This window comes from Panicum virgatum, chromosome 6N (assembly GCF_016808335.1).
Source record: "Panicum virgatum strain AP13 chromosome 6N, P.virgatum_v5, whole genome shotgun sequence".
Taxonomy (NCBI): domain Eukaryota; kingdom Viridiplantae; phylum Streptophyta; class Magnoliopsida; order Poales; family Poaceae; genus Panicum; species Panicum virgatum.
Genome location: NC_053150.1, coordinates 42526688 through 42547394, shown reverse-complemented (window position 1 = coordinate 42547394; position 20707 = coordinate 42526688). Strand labels below are relative to the sequence as shown.

The window sequence follows — 20707 nt, the reverse complement described above, 5'->3', positions numbered from 1 at the left end:
AGAAAAGAATAAAGAATATCCCATCCTGGAAAGGCTCAAATTGGTGAAAAGGTTCGCGATACAAGTACAACAGAAGCTATCATCAACATATAAGTACATGGGCCTGCACCAAAGCCCATCACGCAAAGGCAGTGGACGAGAGGCGGTGGCCATGTGCCGATCAGGCCCGTGGGCTGACCGGTCCACTAGAAGCTTCGTAGGCGCCAAGTTTTCTTGAGGTGGTTGTATGTCGGTTCCTTAGGTCGGTTATGCTAGCTACTATATTTAGAACCCTCGAACCGACCTTGGAGGTCGATATAAGCGTGGGTACCCCCCTATTCCATTCATTTCGACGGATTCAGATAGAGTTCCAGTAGAATCAAGTTTAGTTACTGTTGGGATCAACACACCACCACAATTAGAGCCTCTCATAATCTGTCATTGTATCTCTAATTCATAGGATTAGAGGAGCCAATTCTAGTTCTTCATTGTGATCAAGAACAACTCTAGATTGGAGTTCATCTTTGATCTTGGGTATGATTTTGTATCTTATCAGTCAGATCTTTGTCAAGTATTTAGAGTTGTTATATGGAGTTTATGCTATATTTATAGTATCTTTCTTCATATATTGTGCTATTATGAGTAATAGAAGTTGTGTGAATAGATTGATTATCTATGCAAGTATTAAGTTTTGGGGTGCTTTATGCTTGTTTCTAGACTTTTGCTTGTCTATCCGAAGGGTTGGAGTCCTGGGAGGCTAGAACAGTTTTCATGTATGCAAGTATGGTGCTCGGGTATTATGGATTCCCTTGGATATATCCAATATCTACTAGATCTCTGAGGTACGCAACAAGTTGTGACAGACTTGTTCGTCCGACTTATTTATAACTCTTGTGTAATCCTCCCTGCTAGACTTTGGAGTAGGAGTTTATTAGATACTTGGGCCATGGAGTTGGACTGAGTATTCTCCACTTAAATATTGGACTTTATATTAATCTTGACATATAACTGATATGACTTTTGCTAACTTGGTAAATATTAAGGACATTTATTCTAGACTGCTCCAATATTCTTTAAGTCTTAGTTTATCTTCTATGAGATGGCTTAATTGTGTGTGTGTGGGGGGGGGGGGGGGTTTATTTATGGTTAAGTCGTGCATAATTCGTGACATATATATTTATCATGACTTATCCGTGTCTCTTTACTTTCCAATGAGTTGAATTTCATGTAAGAAATGCTATGCTCAGTAGTAATATCTTCTAAGTTGTCCCATGAGAATAATACGATAACCTGAGTACTTCCGGTTGAAATGCTATAATGGTATATATTTGTGCGCTTGTGGATCCTTATCTAAATAGATTTTTTGATGTATACCAATAGGTTGTCAACTTCGTTACTAGGATTTTACTTGTACAAGCGGCGTTGTAAGGGGTAACTAGTAATGATAGTTAAGAACACCTGTGTTTATTAACTTCATTATTAGGCTACCATGGAAGCGCCAGCTATGAGTATCTTAGTAATCATATTAATAAATACCTCATAAACATTTTTGGTATCATTGCCAGGGAAACCTAGTAGTGGTGCTAAGAAACGCCAACAAACATCTCTGGCGCCGTTGCCGGGGACACCATTGTTAGGAAATTACCTGAGCATAAGCATGAACATGACTCAAGGAGTGAGTAAAGACAGGCTAATCTTGCTATGGTTTTCTCTTTTCTCTTTTGATTTGAGGATAACAGGTACTATTGGTTCAGATTCGCCGCATAATTATATTGCAGATCCACTCCGGCATTTGATCCCGTCTTCATCATCAATTGAGATTATGGCTGAAAAGGTGATTTCATCCTCTTCACAAAAAGACTCCATCAATAACAAGGATGTGAAATTCCCAATCAATTCAGGCCTGAAAAAGATGGTGCAGAGCAAGCCTTTTGCACTGAATGATGATGCTGTTCTACACTTGTGGGAATTCAATCTTCTCTGCAACACTACTATCATCAAGGGAGTAAGTCCTGATGCCCTTCGTCTAAAGCTATTTCCATATTCTCTTAAGGGCAAGGCAAGGAATTGGTTCTACTCCCACCACAAGGAATTCACCACATGGGAAGAGTGTGCTACAACATTTACTCACAGATACATTCCAAGGGAGAAAGCAGTCACCATTCAGATAAAAATCATAACTTTTCATCAGTCAGCTTCAGAAACAATTGCAGAAGCATGTGAAAGATATCAGGGACATCTATGGACTTGTCCAAATCATGGGATGAAAGAGGATTTTCTCCTTCATAACTTCTATGATAGTCTGAGGAAGGCCACCAAGAAACAACTCAACATACCTACAAGAGAAGTTTTTCTTTCACTTTCTATTAAAGAAGTTGCAGCCGTGATTGAGAAGATTGTCAACAATGATCTACATGGCATTCAGAAGGATGAGCCACGTAAGGTTGAGCCCCCAATGACTGACGAAGCCAAGAAATCCTTAGATTCCCTCCATACCAAGTTAAGAGATCTCACCGAAGAAACGAAGAGTCAGTCATGGAGATTCGCTCCTAAGCCCAAGTCCATCCTTAGACAATTAAATTTAAAGGTGAGCTCGCTCCTAAGTGTTCCTATTAATAGTTTTGAGAATGGTTTGCTACCTATTGTTTATAATGTGATTAGGAATCAAGAAGAAGACCAAGAAACACATGGAGGAAGGCTTGGAGGCGTGGAGGACCAGAGAGGCTCGGCCAAGCTACGTGGAGGCCCATTACAACTTGACTTCGAGTAAAATGAACGCCCAGGCCACATACGAAGTCCGATTTCGACGATCCACATATGGTTGGAAAGAAAATTTCATAGAGCTTCAAATGGCACCAGTTTGAGTCCCAAATTCATCCTGAGTCGTCAGGAATCATCTGAGAAAGGTGGCATCCAGAATCTGTCCCGGTGCATTAGGGGTGCATCCAGGGGGTCTACCATGACCCTAGACCCTATTTTACAGTAGCTGCCGCCCCACTTTAGGGTTTGGGGTTTTGCTTAGATTAATCTGTCAAGAACAGTTTTGCCGTTCATCGGTTTGTGAGACCCCAACTCGTGAGATTAATCATACATCTGCAATTGTGTTGCATTCTTCCTTGTTCTTGCTTATATTCTTCGATTCGCAGGCAAGGATTAGCCTTCTTGGCGAGGTCGACCATGCATCTGCCGGTCGATAACCTAAGGAGACGTGGTGCTGCGATTGCGGGGTTTTGAACGTGTTTTTCGGAAGCCGGATCGACGTGTGTCGCGACTCCACCAAATCGTCGCTTACCTGAACCTTTCAGAAGATCGGGAACCCTAGCTTCCATCAGTATCTTCCCATGAATTTCTTCTCCGGTGCCTTGGCTTTCCTGCATGGTTAGTTGATGGCATATGCGACGGGTTTCGCCATCTAACAGTAATTGCACTAACATTTTCAGGCTGGCTTGGTATTTTTCCAGATTCATATGCAGGAACAGCAACAACAAGTTGAGCTAATTGAGTTCTATCATTTTATTAAAGCTCTGTTGATTTTTCATGGAAGAAGAAAAACCTTCTAATTTAAGGTTGATGCTTTCCAAAGTTTTATCATTAGAAACCAATTTCTTAGAAAAAGCATCAATGGCCTTACCTTGATTAAGGACAAGATCTCTAGGAGGAGGTTGATTGAAATTAGAATTGAAATTGTTACCTCCCTGATATTGGGGCCATGATTGATTTCAATTGGGTTGCTGAGGACGATACCCGCCAAAGTTGTTGTTGTTCATGAAAGCCACATTTTCGTGAGTTTCTGGGCAATCATTCCCCAAATGCCCATTGTTGCCACAAACTTCACATGCAAAGTGTGAGCCAATAGCGTGGACGGCTTGGAGAATTCTTGCCTTCTCTTGATCATCAATACGCTTCATGAGCGCATCCAGCTTAGCAGCTGACATATCCGTCTCCTTGACGGTGTGCATACCCTTGCTTTGACCTTGAGTTTGAGTGCGTTCATCACTCCATCCTTGATTGGAAACCATCTTCTCGATCAATTGATTAGCGGTTGTGATTGTGAGGTCAAGGAAGGCTCCTCCAACAGCAGCATCGAGATGACCCCTTGAAGATGTCAGGAGTCCATTGTAGAAGCATTGTAGGACAAGCCAGTTGTCCATTCCATTATGAGGACAGGCCGCGATATATTCTTGGAGCCTCTCCCAAGCTTTAGGAATTGTCTCTAATCTTTTTTTGACCGAAGCAGCAGGGGAATCCCCCACTGAAATTTTATAAATTTTGTAAAGGTTATATACAAGTTACAAGGCCCTAGGCCCAAAGAAGATCCTAAGTAAGCATATAAAGATTAAAGTATGTTACAAAACCAAGAATCCAACTCCTACTTTAAGGCTGGTTTAGCTCGATGCAAAATCAAACCAAACTCAGACTTGAAAGCTTGTCTCCATCTATCAAAAGACAGAGAGGCACCATCAAAGATTATAGAGTTCCTATGCGTCCAAATGCACCATGCAGCCACAATCGCTACTTCCCTAAAAATAGACAAGCCAAACTGATTCCTTGCTTGCATAATCATTTCTGTAAGAGCTAAAGAGGGATCCCAAGAAATGCCCAGAGCTTGCCAACACTGAATACTAAACGGACATGAAATGAAGAGGTGCTCCAGAGTTTCTTCCAATCCTTGCTGACAAAGTACACAATTGTAGTCATCCAATATTCTATTCTTCCTCCTCAAAATATTACGTGTATTAAGTCTGTCCTTGAGGAATAACCAAAAAAAGAATTTATGTTTCCCAGCCACACATGAAGCCCACAACCACTTAAAAACAGGTGAAACATGCAAAGATCCTTTGAGACTCACATATGCTTTTTTGACTGAAAAAGTTGGGGCATTCCAAACATATGTCCATTGGTCATACCCAGAGTCAGAGACCTCTAAATTCTAAATCAGATCAGCCAACTCTTGCAGTTGTTCAGATGCTTCTATGGATAGAGGAACCTGAAAATTCTGTTCAGCCGTTTGAGTTAAAAACCTGCCTACAGATATGTTCTCTTTTCACACAAAGGAGAAAAGTTGAGGGAACTGCAACTGCAATACACCAAGATTCCACTTATCCTTCCAAAACAAGACTGTATCACCCATGTTAACAGCACACACTGCTAGACTTCTGAAAGAGTCTGAAAGGGACATTATATCTCTCCACCAAAATGAACCAACCATAGACCTGACATGTGGCACAGTAGATCTTCTATACATACATCTCCAAGTGAGAGATACCCAAGGCAAATCTAACTTGTTGTAGAACTTGTGAAGATATTTCAGGAGTAAAGCTGAATTTTGGGTTCTCAAGTCAATTATACCAAGTCCACCCTGATCCTTAGGCAAGCATGCCTTCTTCCATGCCACCAGACAACCCCCTTTACGATTGTCATCACCATTGTCCCATAAGAAATGCATTCTATATTTGTCAATCTGCTCAATTATCGAAATAGGCACCTTAAAAGAACACATGTAGAACGTTGGCAGAGCACTGAGTACAGAATTGACCATAATCAATCTTCCAGCATAAGTCAGTAAAGAGCTAGTTCCCATAATCCTTTTTTCAATTCTATTTAACATTGGCATGTACTCCTGTACTGAGGGTCTAGTGGTTCCAACTGGCAATCCGAGATAAGTAAAAGGCATGGAGCCAACCTTACAACCTATGGTCTCTGCCAAAAGTGTTGCCTTTTCATCATCAACATTAATGAGTAGAAGTGAAGATTTACTAAAATTAACCTTCAAGCCTGTGGAAGTAGCAAAAGTTTCCAGCAAATTTTGGAGATGCAGCAATTGATCAGCCTCTGCCGGCATGATAATAAGAGTGTCATCCGCATACTGAACAATAGGATAATCACCACCAAATTCAGAACCTAGTGGATGCAGGAGAAGGCCCCTGGTACAATCATCATTGACTATGGTCTGGAGTAAATCTGCGGCAAGTACAAACAAGAGAGGGGAGAGAGGATCCCCTTGTCTAACTCCCCTTTTACACTTAAATGAGGCACCAGGAACACCATTAAGCATAACTGCAGATGAGCTAGTGGTCAAGACAGCCTTAATCCAAGAAACCCATTTATCCGAAAAACCTTTATGGTGAAGCATGTCCAAAATCACAGGATGCTCCACCTTATCAAATGCTTTTTCAAAATCAAGCTTTAGTAGAACAATCTCCCTTCTTGATGTATGACAGATATACAAAAACTGAAAAGCCTAGGCAATACAATCTTGAATGGTACGCCCCTTTATAAAACCATATTGATTTTCGTGCACAATTTGAGGAATGACTGACTGGAGGCAATTGGCTAGCAGTTTTGTGAGGAGCTTCAAAGAATAGTTTAGCAAAGAGATTGGTCTAAAATCATTCACAGTCATTGGATTTTCCTTCTTTGGAACCAGAGTGATGAAGGAGTTGTTGATGCATTCCAAATCCACAGAACCATCACAAAACTGAGAGCACAGCCTATAGAAATCCTCTGATATGATGGGCCAACATTTCTTCATGAACAGGCCATTAAATCCATCAGGGCACGGGGCATGATTAGAGGGCATATCCCTAACAGCAAGGTCTATTTCTTCTTTAGTGAAATTCACATCAAGACCTGGCAAATCAACAGACTGAATAAGGTCTGACAGATCAAATGCCATGTGTGTGTGCTCAGTAACCCCAAGTCTTTCTTTGAAAGCACTCCACAACAGCCCAGCTTTAAGGTTATGATCAGTAACTATGGTGCCATCAGCCAGCTGTAATTGAGAAATATAATTCCTCCTGTGAGCAATTGTTGCCATCAGGTGAAAGAATGCTGAATTTTCATCACCGAATTTTGCCCACCTAATGATTGCACGTTGTTTCCAATATTTCCTTTTAGCCTCAAGGAGCTGCCACAGATGCTCCTTGACAGCACTCCTAAAGGCCTGTTCAGACTAATCTTGTTTGCTGAAAACTAGAAATTTTACCTCTCAAGGCATTAGTCTTACCTAGAGGGAAAAATTTGACGAGGAATGCAGAGGTGCATTTCGGCCATGTGTCGACAGCTTCTCCTACCTTGTAGAACCATTGTTCTGCCTTCCCCAATAGAGAGAAAGGAAACAGACGGAGACGAATTGTATCTTGAGGTACGTCCTTGATGACTATTGTTGAACAGAGGTTGAGGAAGCGGTGTAAATGTTCATTAGCACTCTCATGTTGAGGCAGTCCACAAAAAGGACTTGCTTGCACCATGTTGATGAGGCTGGTCTTGAGCTCAAATCCCACATTTCCAATATTTCCTTGTGGTCCAAGGACAATTGTTGGTGTTTCTAACTCTTACAGAATAATTCGCAAGTGCACGGAAATACCGCTGTAGCACTTCACCCGTGAGTATTCAGGGTATCGTATTTTCCACAGGGAACAGAGGTATAAATGTCTTCTAACTAGAATACCTTGATCAAGGGAAGAGATTTGTATAGGGGTGTGTTTCAATCTAAAGATAAGATCTAAGATAAGTTCACCTTTGTGTGTGTAATTGTTTACATGTGAGACTGGCTCAACCCAAATACTTAGGATTATCAGGCAATTTGAACTCTACTCTTGTTGCTCGAACAGGGGGGTATACGCAACACTACGTCTAAAAGATGTCCCGGACCACAGATTGTCACCTTCCTGCGGCCTACCCCTCTACTGTGTTGAACACAAGGCAAACAATGGTAATCTAAGGCCTCTAAAAGATGTTTCCGGTAAATGTTGACGGTTAAATATGGTAGTTAAGGACCATCAACAAATGCCCTCACACTTATTCCTTTGCTCGTCCCGAGTGAAGGTGAAGGACTAAAGCGGACCAATTCCTCAAATGGTGTTATACCTGCATACAAGTTACTCCAAACCTCACCTTTTACTTATGAACTTTTGAAGTGTCTACCTTGTCATCTTGGGAAGTTGAGGAGTGGAACGGTTAGTGTCAAATCTTCCTTACTCCTCCTGCTCAAACACTTGGGATTTTTTTAAGAAATCTTTGAAAATAAAACATAGACTTGCTCCTCAAATGATTCTCTTAGATCACTCAATGTGTATGGTTCCTCACCAAAGGTTTTTGCCTTCCTACCTCTAAAAGGCTTGTATGTGGAGCTGTAGGTACAGATAAAATCTAAGGCATACTTGTTTCTCATATGTTGCTAAGTCAAAGATCGGATCCAAAGATAAACAAAAGTAATACCCTTTTGATCAAGTAGTGCATATGTGTGTGGGAGAACTCTTTTCTCCTAGACTAACTCTTCTTCTTCTTTCTCTTTTGATATAGGCTATATTTTTCCTCACACTTTTTTTATATTCATTGTTGCGCATGTGGCATGCCTTCATTGGGTCCATGCATCTTTCTGCCATGCCTTCTTTGGGTCATAGATCTTTTCTCTCATGGCACACCTTTTTGGTGTACATCTTTTATTCTATTTGTGTATAGCCCATATTTATTGAGATTTTGGAGAGAGTAGCTTTCGGATACATAGAGTGGATGGTGAATACGTGTACATGTACTTGATCATCGGACTATAACAAGTATCTCATTAAGGGTCAGAAAATTTGACAAAGCTCAAAGAGATAACAAGCAGCATATGTAGAAAGCTGTAAACTATCCTATATATGGCTCTGGTAGGAAATTGACATATCATTGACGAGTAAAGCTATTGATTTTTTTAGTTTTTTTTATATATAGAAAATAAAATTCCCAAGTACTTTCGCAAAAGAGAACAAGGCTTTGTATCATCATACCATATCGCACTCGCCAACTACTTAGAAAACATGGGACCCTATTATTAGATGTTCACAAGTAGCAGTAATATTGGCAAGGAACAACTAGTATGCAAGTCAACCATGAGAAAGGTCAAGATTATCATGAAGCAAGTTGTATCTAATTTTTGTGATTACCATGGGAAACTCAAGAAATATAAAGAGGGGTGTGTTGCTCAAACCATCGTTGAAGAGGAAGTAGGGGAAATCTGAATCGTCCGATGAAATTGCACATGATGAGCTTTTGAGAGATCTCTGTTGACGGCTCTTAAGTATCAAATCTAGGCCGTCAACTCCTGCATAAATGCATAAAATGTGAGCATCAACATAGTGGTAGGGGTTTATTACTGACCATTTCCACGAGTGTTGGTAAATAGTTGTATGTAGGTGAAATAAGGGTGAAAACACACTTCATGAGCAGGGAAACACACTCCACAGACGAAGGCAAAATGAGCAACCAATCAGAGAACACGAGTCAGGCTCAATGGATCAAAACAAGCCCATGCACCCAAGCAAACTAGCTTAGGACAGGTCAAGACCCATGGGGTTAGGACAAGGAGGCCCAGGACAGCCTGCTGGACGAAGCTGGGGGCGGTTGGAGCCTCGGGCAGGCCGACCGACCTACAGGTCAGCCGACCTGGCCCATGGGCCCCACTGCCTCATCCAAGCCACATGTCGCCTCCTCACAGGTCCCCTATGTCGGTTCTTGGAGGATTAGCTGCCGAAACCGACCCTACTGCCCGTGGCTCCCTCCTATATATATGAGGGGAGGGGCTTCATTTCAAGACACACCACCAAGTTGGAGTTCACATCCACTTCAAGCTTTCTCTTTGGTTTAGAGTTGTCTAAGAGTAGGGAGAGGGTAGAGGTACTTAGGAGGGGCGCCGGTCTTCGGCGCTCTTTTCCATTTTTGTACCTCTACGAGAGTGAGGGAGTAGTTCGGGAGAAGTGACGGGGTGTCGGCATTCTACCACAGCTAGTAGTGCTTGTAGTTGAGTGAGATCAGTTCTCTTACTTGCGGGTTCATTGCTCTGTATTCATACAGAGTGCTGTAGTTTGCTACGGGATATCATACGTAGTTAGACTATAGTAGTAATCAGTAGCGTATGCGTGGTGTCTAGGCTAAGGGTTATCCTTCGTTTGCCTTATATCCCACGGTTTAGTAGAGGTAGGCCTTAGGTGGTGACAGCCCTATTGGTCCTTCGTAATCCTCCATGTTCGGATATAGCGTAGAGCTGTTGGCCGGAGTCGACTGGCAGACCAGTTGTAAGCCGTTACCCAAAGCGAGTATTGTGCCCGAGAGATCGACCTTTAACTCAGCAGTAGCACTATCTTAGGAACCCTCTCTACCCTTCTACCTATCTTGGTATGTCCTTGGACCGATTAGAATAGAAGAGAGTGCACACACGTTCCCTGTGGATTCGATAACCTTTGGAATACTCTGAGGTGAAGCTACAACGGTATCCATGTGCTTGCGGATTTATTCGTGACGCTAAAATACCCAACAAGCTCTCTGGCGCCGTTGCTTGGGAACGGTTGTTGTATCTTTCTTCGAACCTAGTCGTCCTCGTATCCTTTGCTTTTCTTTTATTATACCTTGACCCCTGCTACCCATAGAGGAGCTATCCTTTAAAAGCTTCTCTACCCTATGGGATTTATCCCGTATCATCTTTAATTTTCTTCCTGCTACCCTTACCCCCGCTATCATGGAGTAACCTTTTATTCAAGACCTTTCTGCTCCTACGGGCGAGTTCCTTGAGCCACCACCATCTGAATACCCAATTCTTTAATCCGGCTATGAACTCTGTCCCGATCTTATCGCTATGGTTCGGGAATTTTCCTTCTCTGGGTTAGATGGCAAGAACGCGTACCATCATCTGCAAGAGTTTGAGCAAATGTGTTCATGCTACGCCTTCGCGGGCATGACACATGATACCTTTAGGTGGAAGTTGTTCCCCTTTTCTCTTACAGAGGAGGCGAGACAATGGTACACAAAGAGCATGCAGAGTGTGAATGGGAGCTGGAGTAAACTCAGAGGCAAGTTCTGCCTTAGATTTTTCCCCGAGTCCCGTATCGTCGCTCTACGAAAGGATATCCTCTGCTTTTAGCAGAATGAGGAGGAAACAATAGGCGTAGCTTGGACCAGATTTACGCTCTTAGTGAATTCCGGTCCCATCCTGTCGATACCCAATCATGTGTTACTCCAACACTTTTACTCGGAACTCGACACAGAATCTGCCCACTGTCTTGATGCAGCCGCTGGAGGATCTTTTTCCCACAACACTTCGAATGAAGGCATGGAAATCCTAGATCGTATCACTGAAAACAATTCCTTCGCTTCCAAGTCTAAACCCTCCTGAGAAGAGCGTACATCAAGTCGTAGGGATAATCTAGTAGCCGAATCCGATCTTCCACTCCCTTCAACCTCAGATTCAGCTCTAGAATCCTCTCTCGAATCTGGAATTCCGGAGAAAGAAGAAATTCAATCTCTAGAACTCCCTTTCAAATTCAAGGATGATCTTTTTGAAGATTGTTGGCGTTTCTTATGCCCGATTAGAATAGATATTCTGCAAGCGCACAGAATAACCACTGTAGCACTTCACTTTGGAGTATTCCAGGGTATCGTATTTTATCCTCAGGGAAGCACTATGGTAAAGAGTATCGTAAATCGATTGATAACCGTACTAGCTTTATCGACCGGCTGACTAGACGGGGGTAAGCCAGATAAGTAGGTAGGATAATGGCCAGGCAATGACCGAGTGACACACGGAGATTATAAACCTTACAGTGGCAGAGCTGGGAGGACAACGAGTGAGATAAGACACCTGATACACTTCTGAACTATCGAGCTAGCCTCTCTAGATCAAACTAAGCACCTAACTGGTTCTTGGGAAAGCAGAGCTTACTTCGGCGGCTGGAAGAGGAAGGACTTCAGAAAGGGATGAGAGGGGAGTCCAACGGCAACCTGCACTACTGCTATGAAAAACACCCGAACATGGTGGACTACAAAGGACGGATAGGGCTGTCACCACCTACTGACTACCACAACGGTTCCGTGGGGTGGAACACACTTTCTAGCTAACACTAAGGTCAGACACCACGTCTGCACTCGGTGTTAGGATTTCTCTCGAGGCCTTAGAGAGAAACCCCCCTCAACCTAGAGCACTAACTTGAGATACACTAGTCCGGGCGAGAAAACCCGTAAGATAAGTTCCCGATCACTAAGAGAGATAACTTAGCCTAAACTAAAGGAAAACTTTCGTGCTCAAGCTGAACCTCAGACTTGAGTAAATAAAAGACTATGGAAAGTAAAGCTGAACTCGAAAAAGTAAAGAAGATAACTTATATTAATAAAGTCAAAAGAAAGATACAAGAGCTATACCAGACTTCCGACGACTCCGGAGTCCCTAGCAAGCTCGACTCGACTCTAACTCCCAAGCTACTAACCTACTCTAGAAAGTACAAGTGGAAGAGAAGAGCTCCAAATGGTGTGTGTTGAAGTGATGGATGGTGCCTCCTTTTATAGCCTCTTGAGGTCGGTAACTGGCAGTTATTTCCCGTAGCGTCAGTTGAAAGCAGGTAAGGTCGGCGTGCTTAACTTCCACGCGAAGCCGGGGCTTGAGACACTGCAAAGTGGGGCCGGCCACCCCCCTAGGCCGGCCGGCCTGGGGATGTCGCCGCGTGGCACCGACCTTCGGACAGTGGCTCTGATTGCTTCCCTGGAGGCGGTTGCCAGTTGGTTTTCGGTTGGAGTGGCAGTTGCTAGGCCGGCCGGCTTGGGGGAGGCCAGGCTAGGGGTGGTAAAGGGCCCAACATTTTGAACTAGAAAATCTAAGGATCGGGCCCTAAAAGGGCCGGGCTCTAAACATATGTATTTTTGAACTAAAAATTTTAAGGGCTTTATTGGGCTGTGAAGAGGCCATTAGGGCCATGGCCCATTACCACCCCTGGCCAGCCGGCCTCCCTCTAGCCCGTCTCGGCCTCAAACTTGGCCGAGGCCTTGCTCTGCTTGTGTGCTTTCTCCAGGGAAGTGGGTTCTTGGAGTTCTTGCTGTCCCGGGCTGTCTTGTGGACTTTTGGATGAGTCTTGAGGCCTTCCGGTGTATCTTATTGAATCAAGGCTTAACCCTTGGTGTAGGGCCTCTTATTTGTGCCACATTGCCACTGGTTCGAATCCGGGGGCATGTATTTGGAGGTGCCAGGCCGGCCAGCCTAGGAGAGGCCGGTCGGCCTAGGTTTTCTGCCCAAACTTGTCCATTTTTGGTACATTTATTCCTGAAAGCAAAACTCATCCAAAACTCATGAAACTCATTAGAATTAAATAAAATATGAATGGAACATAGTGCAAAGCTCATTTATTTCTGAGAAGTTGATGGCTTAGAATGTGAATTTATGGCCGTCAACACCCCCCCAAGCTTAAACTTTTGCTCGTCCTCGAGCAAAGCTTAGACTGAGGCTCGGTGGATAAGGAGTTGCATCAATGTCTACCCCCTTGCAGGTACCTTGTGCACAGCATATTACTCTTCCCGTATGTACTTATGAAAAGTTGGCACATATCAAAGGTCTTGGAAGATGGGGCGTATTCGTTTTTCATCCCTCGGTCTTGAGCGGTTGTTGGACTGAACAACCTTCACCGGAATGTTCCCTATTACCTGTTCAGGTTCCCAACTCGGATTTTTGCAAGATTTTTCAAAAGAGGTTCAGGTTTCCCAATGGTACTCTAGAGTCGCTCAAAGTGTATGATCCTCACATATGGTCGAGAAATATGACCATCTTCTTCCTATCTCTAAAGCTGATATGTGGAGTTCTGGGTAGGAAGATGTATGCATACCTTGGTTACCTGTATTGCTGAGCCGAAGAGTGATCCAAGCCGGGGTCGGTACTTAGCCAAATCCAGGTCTCATGAGTTTTTGGAGGGTATGGAATGGATGATATGAATGGCTTCCCAATTATTTGAACTCCATGATTTGCAACTTTGAAATGGAGAGTGGACTTCTCTTTTCTTTTCTTCTTTTCTTTCTTTTTTTAAGAAGATAACTCCACTCTCCTTTGCTGGAATATCTTGAATTTCTTTGGAGTTTTGAATGGGGAACCTTTTGTGGGATGAACTTGTGGTATATGAGATGGTGGTTGCGGGGATACATAACTGGCAAGAATGGATGTCAATACTCTGAGTGAGTAACTGATAGACCAGTTATGTTTGGGCTAGCAAATGGTGGATGTCTGTGGGATGAAGACCTGTAGGTGGCAAGTACCATTCCCGAAGTGGATGCACCATTCGACAAAGCTCAAAGTAACTTCAGATAGCTCAAAATGGTTTATGCAATTTAAGGCTCTGGATGGGTCATTTTTACCAAGGGAAACCTTCACCAAAATTTCCGTTTTAAAGAATTCCGAGGGGTTCCCTACTAGAGCAGCAGTTTAAATTCTGGTTTGGGCTATCTCGAATCCCACAACAACTTAGACTTTCAGAAATTAAACTCATGCCTCCACTCAACCAAATTTTCAGTGGAACTACTATGTGCCAACTAGTTCAGGTACTAGGAGAGTAAAAAGCTATAAATGAGGAACATACAGAGTTTAAACAGAGCAACTATTCATCATTTCCAAAGGGAGAGCTTACACAGATTTCCACCCATATACTTTATTCTAAGCATGGAAATATTTTTTTGGGGTTTTTGGTTAAGAGATTATTTATTTATTACTACTATTATTATTTTTGTGTTTTTTTTGGCATGGCTTGCTGAATGAAAAGAGCGAGTGAGACGACTTACCTGGTGGTGTGACTCCCCCCCCAAGCTTCGATGAAGCTCAGTCCTCCTCATCGGAGTCCTGCTCTTCCTCGTCGGGGTCCTCATCATCGTCATCCTTGTCCTCCTCATCGTTGTTGTTGTTCTCCAACTCGTCGTCGTTGTTCTCCTACTGGTAAGGCTGGTACGGCTGGGACTGCTGATAGTCCAACCCAAGGTGGATGAAGACGTTCGAGACGTTGTACTGCAAGGCAGAGGTCAACCCCCAGCTCTCCTGAGTGAGCTGGGTGTTGTGTGCCATCGTGTCCTGCATCTCCTGCTGCTGCGTCCCAAGCATGCTGATGCGGTTCGAGAGATCCGCAATGCTCTGAAGGATCAGGTCCTCATAGTTGAAGCGTGCTGATGATGAGGGACCCACCTATGGACCATAAGACGAATGCATACCTACAGGGTAGTACGGTCCTTGTCCACCGGCGAATCCACTACTGCCGGCCTGGTACGGATTGTAGGAGTAGTGCTCGTATGCCTCCTCGAAGCTCATGTTCTCCGTGGACGGCCCCGGCTGGGCTGAGGCGTGACGTGAAGGACCTGCTTCGGCTTGTCCATGCCATGTCCTGCTCCTCGTTTGTGGACCTACAACACTCCGTCGTGCGGGTTCTCTTTTTCTCCATCTGCAATGTCAGGCTTTTCACCGCGTAGAGAGAGAGTCTTAGGCATGGAAGCTCGATCTCCCTGTCGTACCCGGGGTAACACATAAAGATAGAATTTCCTGGTCCCTCTTGCATCATGTGCCCCTGCACAAAATGCTCAAGACCGACCTCGTATCTGTACGCCTCCGTCTCAGGCAAGAAGGTGACTTCGGCGCCCTCCATCGCTTTGACATACCTCGCTACACAGGTGGCCAGTGGGGTTATGTCGATGGGTGACATACCTCTTCTGCCAATGAGCAAGCATGCTCCGGACTGGCGAGAAGCGAATCTTGTATGCCATAGCATACAGACATTGCAACTCAACTGAGTTGCAGAGGCGAAGGTCTGTGTGGGAGTGCACAACCATGGCGAGCCACTTTGCAAGAAACCTTAGAGTAGGATTATGAATTGAAACTATGCTATTTTTACTACTCACGGGTTCATTAGAAATTTCACTCCACCATGAGCTGCGATCATACTGATAGCGCTCAACTAGTGTGTTGGGGTCTAGGATGCATCTTTTACTAAAGCCCAAAGCAACACTAAATTGTTGGAGAGTCATTTCAAATGGTTCCTTGAAGAATCGGAAATAAACTTTAGTTTCAGTGCTGATTTCTTCAACGGTAAGAGACATAAGAAATTCCATGGTCAAGAGGTGCAAACCTGGCTCGACGATGTTGGCAAAGTTCTCCCATCCGACGGTGGTGAAGGCTTGGTTCATGTCTTGCAGAAGCCCCGTCGAGATGAGGAAGCGGGTCTCGAACCTCTTGGCATGGGCATAGGTCTGCTTCTTTAGTAGCTCGAGTGCTTGCCGTTCGTAGTCGTTCTTGTAGACTATCTGCTCGACCATCATCAAGATCCTGATGCAAAAACGGCTGCGTGGGGCTGTGGGAATTTCTTCTTCTTCCCGGGATGCATGCGAGCGGTGACCGGAGTCGACCGACATGTTGTCCCGAGAAGAAGAGGAACTCCGCGAGCTTCTTGACCGTCTCGAAAATGCCTTCTTGACCTTCTCTTTTGCTCGGGTGATCATGGTGCCTGCAAAAGGTTAGCACGAGCAATACCTGAAGGAAACAAGAAGTTAAGAGGAGGGTTAGCGTTAGTCGTTAGTCGTCCATCCGGGCGTTAAACCACCACAAACGTTCAACGTTCAGCGTGCCATGACTTTATGAAGAGGGGAAATATTTTTGTGTTTTCTGGTTTATGAACTTCACTAATTACTACTTAAATTTTTGTTTTTAGGCGAGCTAGCACTTGGGTTCTTCTCCTAATCAACTCAAAAGAGCTCAATTAGGCAAGAAACTCAAGGAAGGGAGAGGAGATTAAGAAGCTCGGGCTGGATCACGAGTACTTGAGCTTCTGGTGCACTAAGGAGCGTCGGGCTCGGTGGCTTTTATAGCCAGGCGCCAGGGCCAGGCCGGCCGGCCTGGGGCAGGCCGGGCGGCTCCTGCGCGGCCTCCGTTGCTCTACGTCCTTGGTCTATGCCCCTAGATGCTGGTGATAATGCGCTCCGTCGGTGGTGATGGGATTCGGGTGGAGGGCAGAGGCCGGCCAGCCCTAATAAGGCCGCTCGGCATGCCTCTGCACATTCCCATGCTCCCCCTTTGTCCTTTGCTTCATTGTTAATCAAAGCACCCACTCCCTGCTGGTTTCTGGTAAACAAAAGGAAGGTGGGGCCGGCCGGCCTAGAGCTCGGCAAAAAAAATTTAGAAATTTTTTTGTGAAGTTCTCTGATGCAAAACTTTCAAATTTTAAATGTGGGTTTGTTAAAAATCAAAAGATGATTATGCGAGTTGAAAAGAAAATCATGCAAAGAGAAAATTAAACTATCCTATATGAAATGCAAAAGATGGATATGTGCCATGTACCTCATGGCGAGGGCTCGGGTTTTGAGTCCGGAGCCGGACTCTCCATTCCTTCAGTTCGTTTGTTGTCGCCGGATGGAGCCTTGGGCGATGTAACACCCGGTTTACAAAAGGACATAAACCGAGCAATCATATACGTGCCAGGATCAAGTCACACGTATATACAACAGAATGAACAGTATATCACAAAACATATCACGTAAAGAGATATAATAAAATGAGTACGAATGTTATTTATTACATAAATGACAAATGTCTGATACAGAGTATGCGGAAGCGTAAAACAAGCACGAAACTCGGAAGCTGGGCGCCACAGGGATGTCGAGTGGGAGACGACAGCCTAGAAGTCTTCGTGCTCCTGGTAGCTCCGGGTGAACTCCTCCGCATCGCCGGGAACTGAGCAGCAGTAGGGTGTCCACAAAGAGAACAAGAGGAAAAGAGTAGAGTAGGCAAGAGTGAGTACACAACTTGTACTCAACAAGTATAACACAAACTATGAGGCTCTAAGGTTGGCTGACTCAACTGCATTAGCTTTTAATCTTGGCAAAATTTTATTAAAGCTAATTACTACAAGTAGATGAATTACCATAAACCCAATTACATAGAAATTAATCAAAATTAATTATGAACTACTGAGAACCAAACCAAACCACCCGGGGAACCCCCCTAATCAAAGGAAGATAACCCCACTAATCAAAAGGAGGATCTGGGCCGCTCATAACCGTGAGCACGACTAGTATACCAGTTTTACACTCTGCAGAGGTTGCACATCTTTACCCACAAGTCGTGAGCTACGCTAGTTGTTCATCACACTTCCGTAGGTGAGATGACTAGCAAACTCACTACGAGGCCGTTATAAAAAATCTCGTTGGTAAGAAGTAACCGCGAGGGTTGGATCGGCGACTATTGAGCAGGTCTAGTGGGCGTCAAGACACAAAGCATAGACGAGGCCACTCAGTACGAGGGCCATAGAAGCTTACCACCCTTGCCCCATAGGTAAGTTACTCCAAACCAAAAAGACCTAATTAGTAAGCCAAGACCGTCCCATTCCGGTCTTGTGGTAGCACTATTGTCCTAGGTTGTCGCTCTATGAACCGGTTCTTAGGGAGAGTGGCCAACCAAGCACTAAGCACCGTGCTGGCCCCCTAAACCATGTTTCTAGAAAAACCCAATTTTAACGAGACGTGAGCCACTCAAGCACAGAACATAGAGGACCACTCTCAGAATTAAGTTGCATATACCATTAATCAAATTAATTAAAAAGGACCAAGTGTGTTATAGCGCAGCACCTAGCACAACTAACCAAAATGCAACCCAAGGGATATATAAAGGATATAAAGTGGCTAGGAAAGTCCTTATAGGCATACAATATTAAAATGTAGTATGAAAATGTATTTAAAAGTGATAGGAATGTTCATGTTATACTTGCCTTCCTCGAAGTGCTCCTGCTGCTCAAAGTGTCCCGCGGAGGATGGCTCCTGGTACTCCTCCGACTGCTCAACGTCTACTCACGATCGCAACGCCAAAACAAAGTCCAGCACATACACATACATGCAAACAAGACAAAAACTAAGAAACAGTACAACATTACATAAAAACAGCAAACAAAACAGAGCTAGAACTATTCTACACATTGTAACGATCACGTGGACATAAAGAACACCTAAAACGGAGCTAGAACGTGAAAACTAGGCTTAAAATAAGATCTAGGGGCTAAACTGCAAGAAAAACAGAGTTTCTAGTGGTTTCTGCGCAAAAACCAGGGACCTATACATAAAAACTAAAAAGATTTGGGGGTCGGCGCGCAAAACTGCAGGGGCTGGACTGCGGGTTCCATTTCTATAAAGCTCAGGGGCCTAAGCGTTAAAAATAGGACCTATTTAGAAATACTTTTGAACTAACGTGGACCGCGGGTTGATTCGGGAAAAACCCAAGGGCTCTTTAGCAAAAAGACCGGCGAAGCATTACGCTGGGTCTAATCTGGCGCGTCCGTTACTGATCGGACGTATCAGATGCGGCACGGGCGCGGGAGGGCGGCGCTGGTCGCCGGAACTGGAGCTTCCGCAGCGGCGCTCGACTCAGGCTCGCCGGAGCTCGCCTAATTGGCGTTCCCAGGGTTGATTTGGCTAGGTCTAGGCTCAGGCGTCAATAGCGTGATATGGGTAACCCACTGGGAGTGCCTGCGTGGGTCTGCGGCGGCTCTAGAAAGGTGCGCAATGGCAGGGCGGCTCAGGGCAGCGAGTCTCGCCGGCACACACGCGTTCAGGCGTCGCCGGGGCCGATCCTGGACACTAACTGGGCGGGGAGCTCGCGGGGAACACTGGGAAACTACTAAGCTCTGCACAGGGCTTCGGCGTAGGGAAAAGGTGGGGGCACACCACGGCGTGCCGGCTCGGCAGCGGCCCGGCGAGGCATCTCGCGCGGACAGCGGGTGCCGCGGCCTAACTTCGGCCTAGGGCTAAAACATGAGCGCGAGGAGGGCACGGGCAGGCTCACCAGAGGCTCGGAGTGGCGGAAACGCGGCGCAGAGAGATCGGCAGTGGGGTCTGGCGGCGTGGTGTCGATCGGCGTTCGTGGTCTGGGCGTTGCGGAGCTCCTCCGGGATTCAAGGCTCCACGGATCAACTCACGGCGATCTTGCGGAGGTGCCATGGGGGTTAGGGAGATCCGGTGCTCTACGACGGTGAGCAATTGCTCGGGAAACAACCTACCTGCAGCGGCGGACTGCGAGCAAAATCCGGCGCGGGCGAGGACCGAGAGTGGGGATAGCGGGCCCAGGGAGCTTCCCGGCGTCAAGGTGAAGCAACTGCGGGGTCTGGCGGGGCTGTGGTGCAGCGGAGCAGTGTGGCCGCGGCGGCGCAGGGGTGCTCTGCACGGCGGAGCAAGGCGGCGGGGTAGCCGGGGTGTGGTGGCGGCGATGGCGTGGAGAGGTGGGTGCGCAGGGGCAGCGAGGGGTGTCAAATAAAGGAGGCGGCCGGGGTTTTTGGGCGTGCGTGCCACGAATAGAAGGCCGGCGAGGATTGCTGGCGTGACGAGCGTAACGCGGAGGAAGTGGATCATGGAACGGCTCGGCGTGATCCCGGGCTCTGGGCGAAGCTTCTAGAGGGCCGGGCGAGGCTGACCGGTGGGTCACGGGGGGTCGGGGAGGTCCACGGGACAGCGGGGGTCGGGCAAGGCGGAGTAGAGGCGCGGCCGGGGAACTTGGGTGGAGGAGGACGACGGGGATGACAGGTAGGGTCTAGGAGCAGTGAGACGGGGGCGAGCGCACGGCGACCGGATGGAGTGGCTAACTCGCGGGGCCCGCACGTCAGAGCGAAAGGGGGTGCACGCACGCAGGATGAACGGGGCGCTGGCGAGCTGGGCTGAGGAGCGCTGCTGGAGAGGAACGCGGGCGAGCGGGCATGACGCGGTACTGGGCTGCTGTGCGTGAGGGGGCTGCGGAGGAGAAACGGGCTGCTAGGCTGGGCTGACGAGTTGGTCTCCGCGGTTGCTGGGCCGCGGGCCGGGGAAGAAAAAGGAGGGGGAGAGAGGTGGGTTGAGCTGGGCTGGGTTGTTTTCTGGGCTGGGTTTCAGGTTTGGGGTTTTCCCTAGTTTCTCTTTCCTTTTTCTTTTTCAAACTCACTCAAATCTAATTGAA

At 45.9% G+C, this 20707-nt stretch overlaps 1 protein-coding gene across 1 annotated transcript; it reads left to right on the top strand.

The window, feature by feature from the left end:
- The first annotated feature begins 1117 nt into the window (after positions 1-1117).
- Positions 1118-2749, top strand: LOC120678181. Its single transcript, XM_039959333.1, has 2 exons — positions 1118-1654; positions 1758-2749. Exon 2 carries the CDS (start codon positions 1802-1804, stop codon positions 2747-2749), a length of 948 nt encoding a protein of 315 aa, XP_039815267.1. The 5' UTR covers positions 1118-1654; positions 1758-1801.
- Positions 2750-20707: the final 17958 nt, after the last annotated feature.

What these genes read in the sequence shown, in the direction of transcription:
- LOC120678181 (XM_039959333.1), top strand. Translation starts at nt 1,802, where the DNA reads ATGGCTGAAAAGGTGATTTCATCCTCTTCACAAAAAGACTCCATCAAT.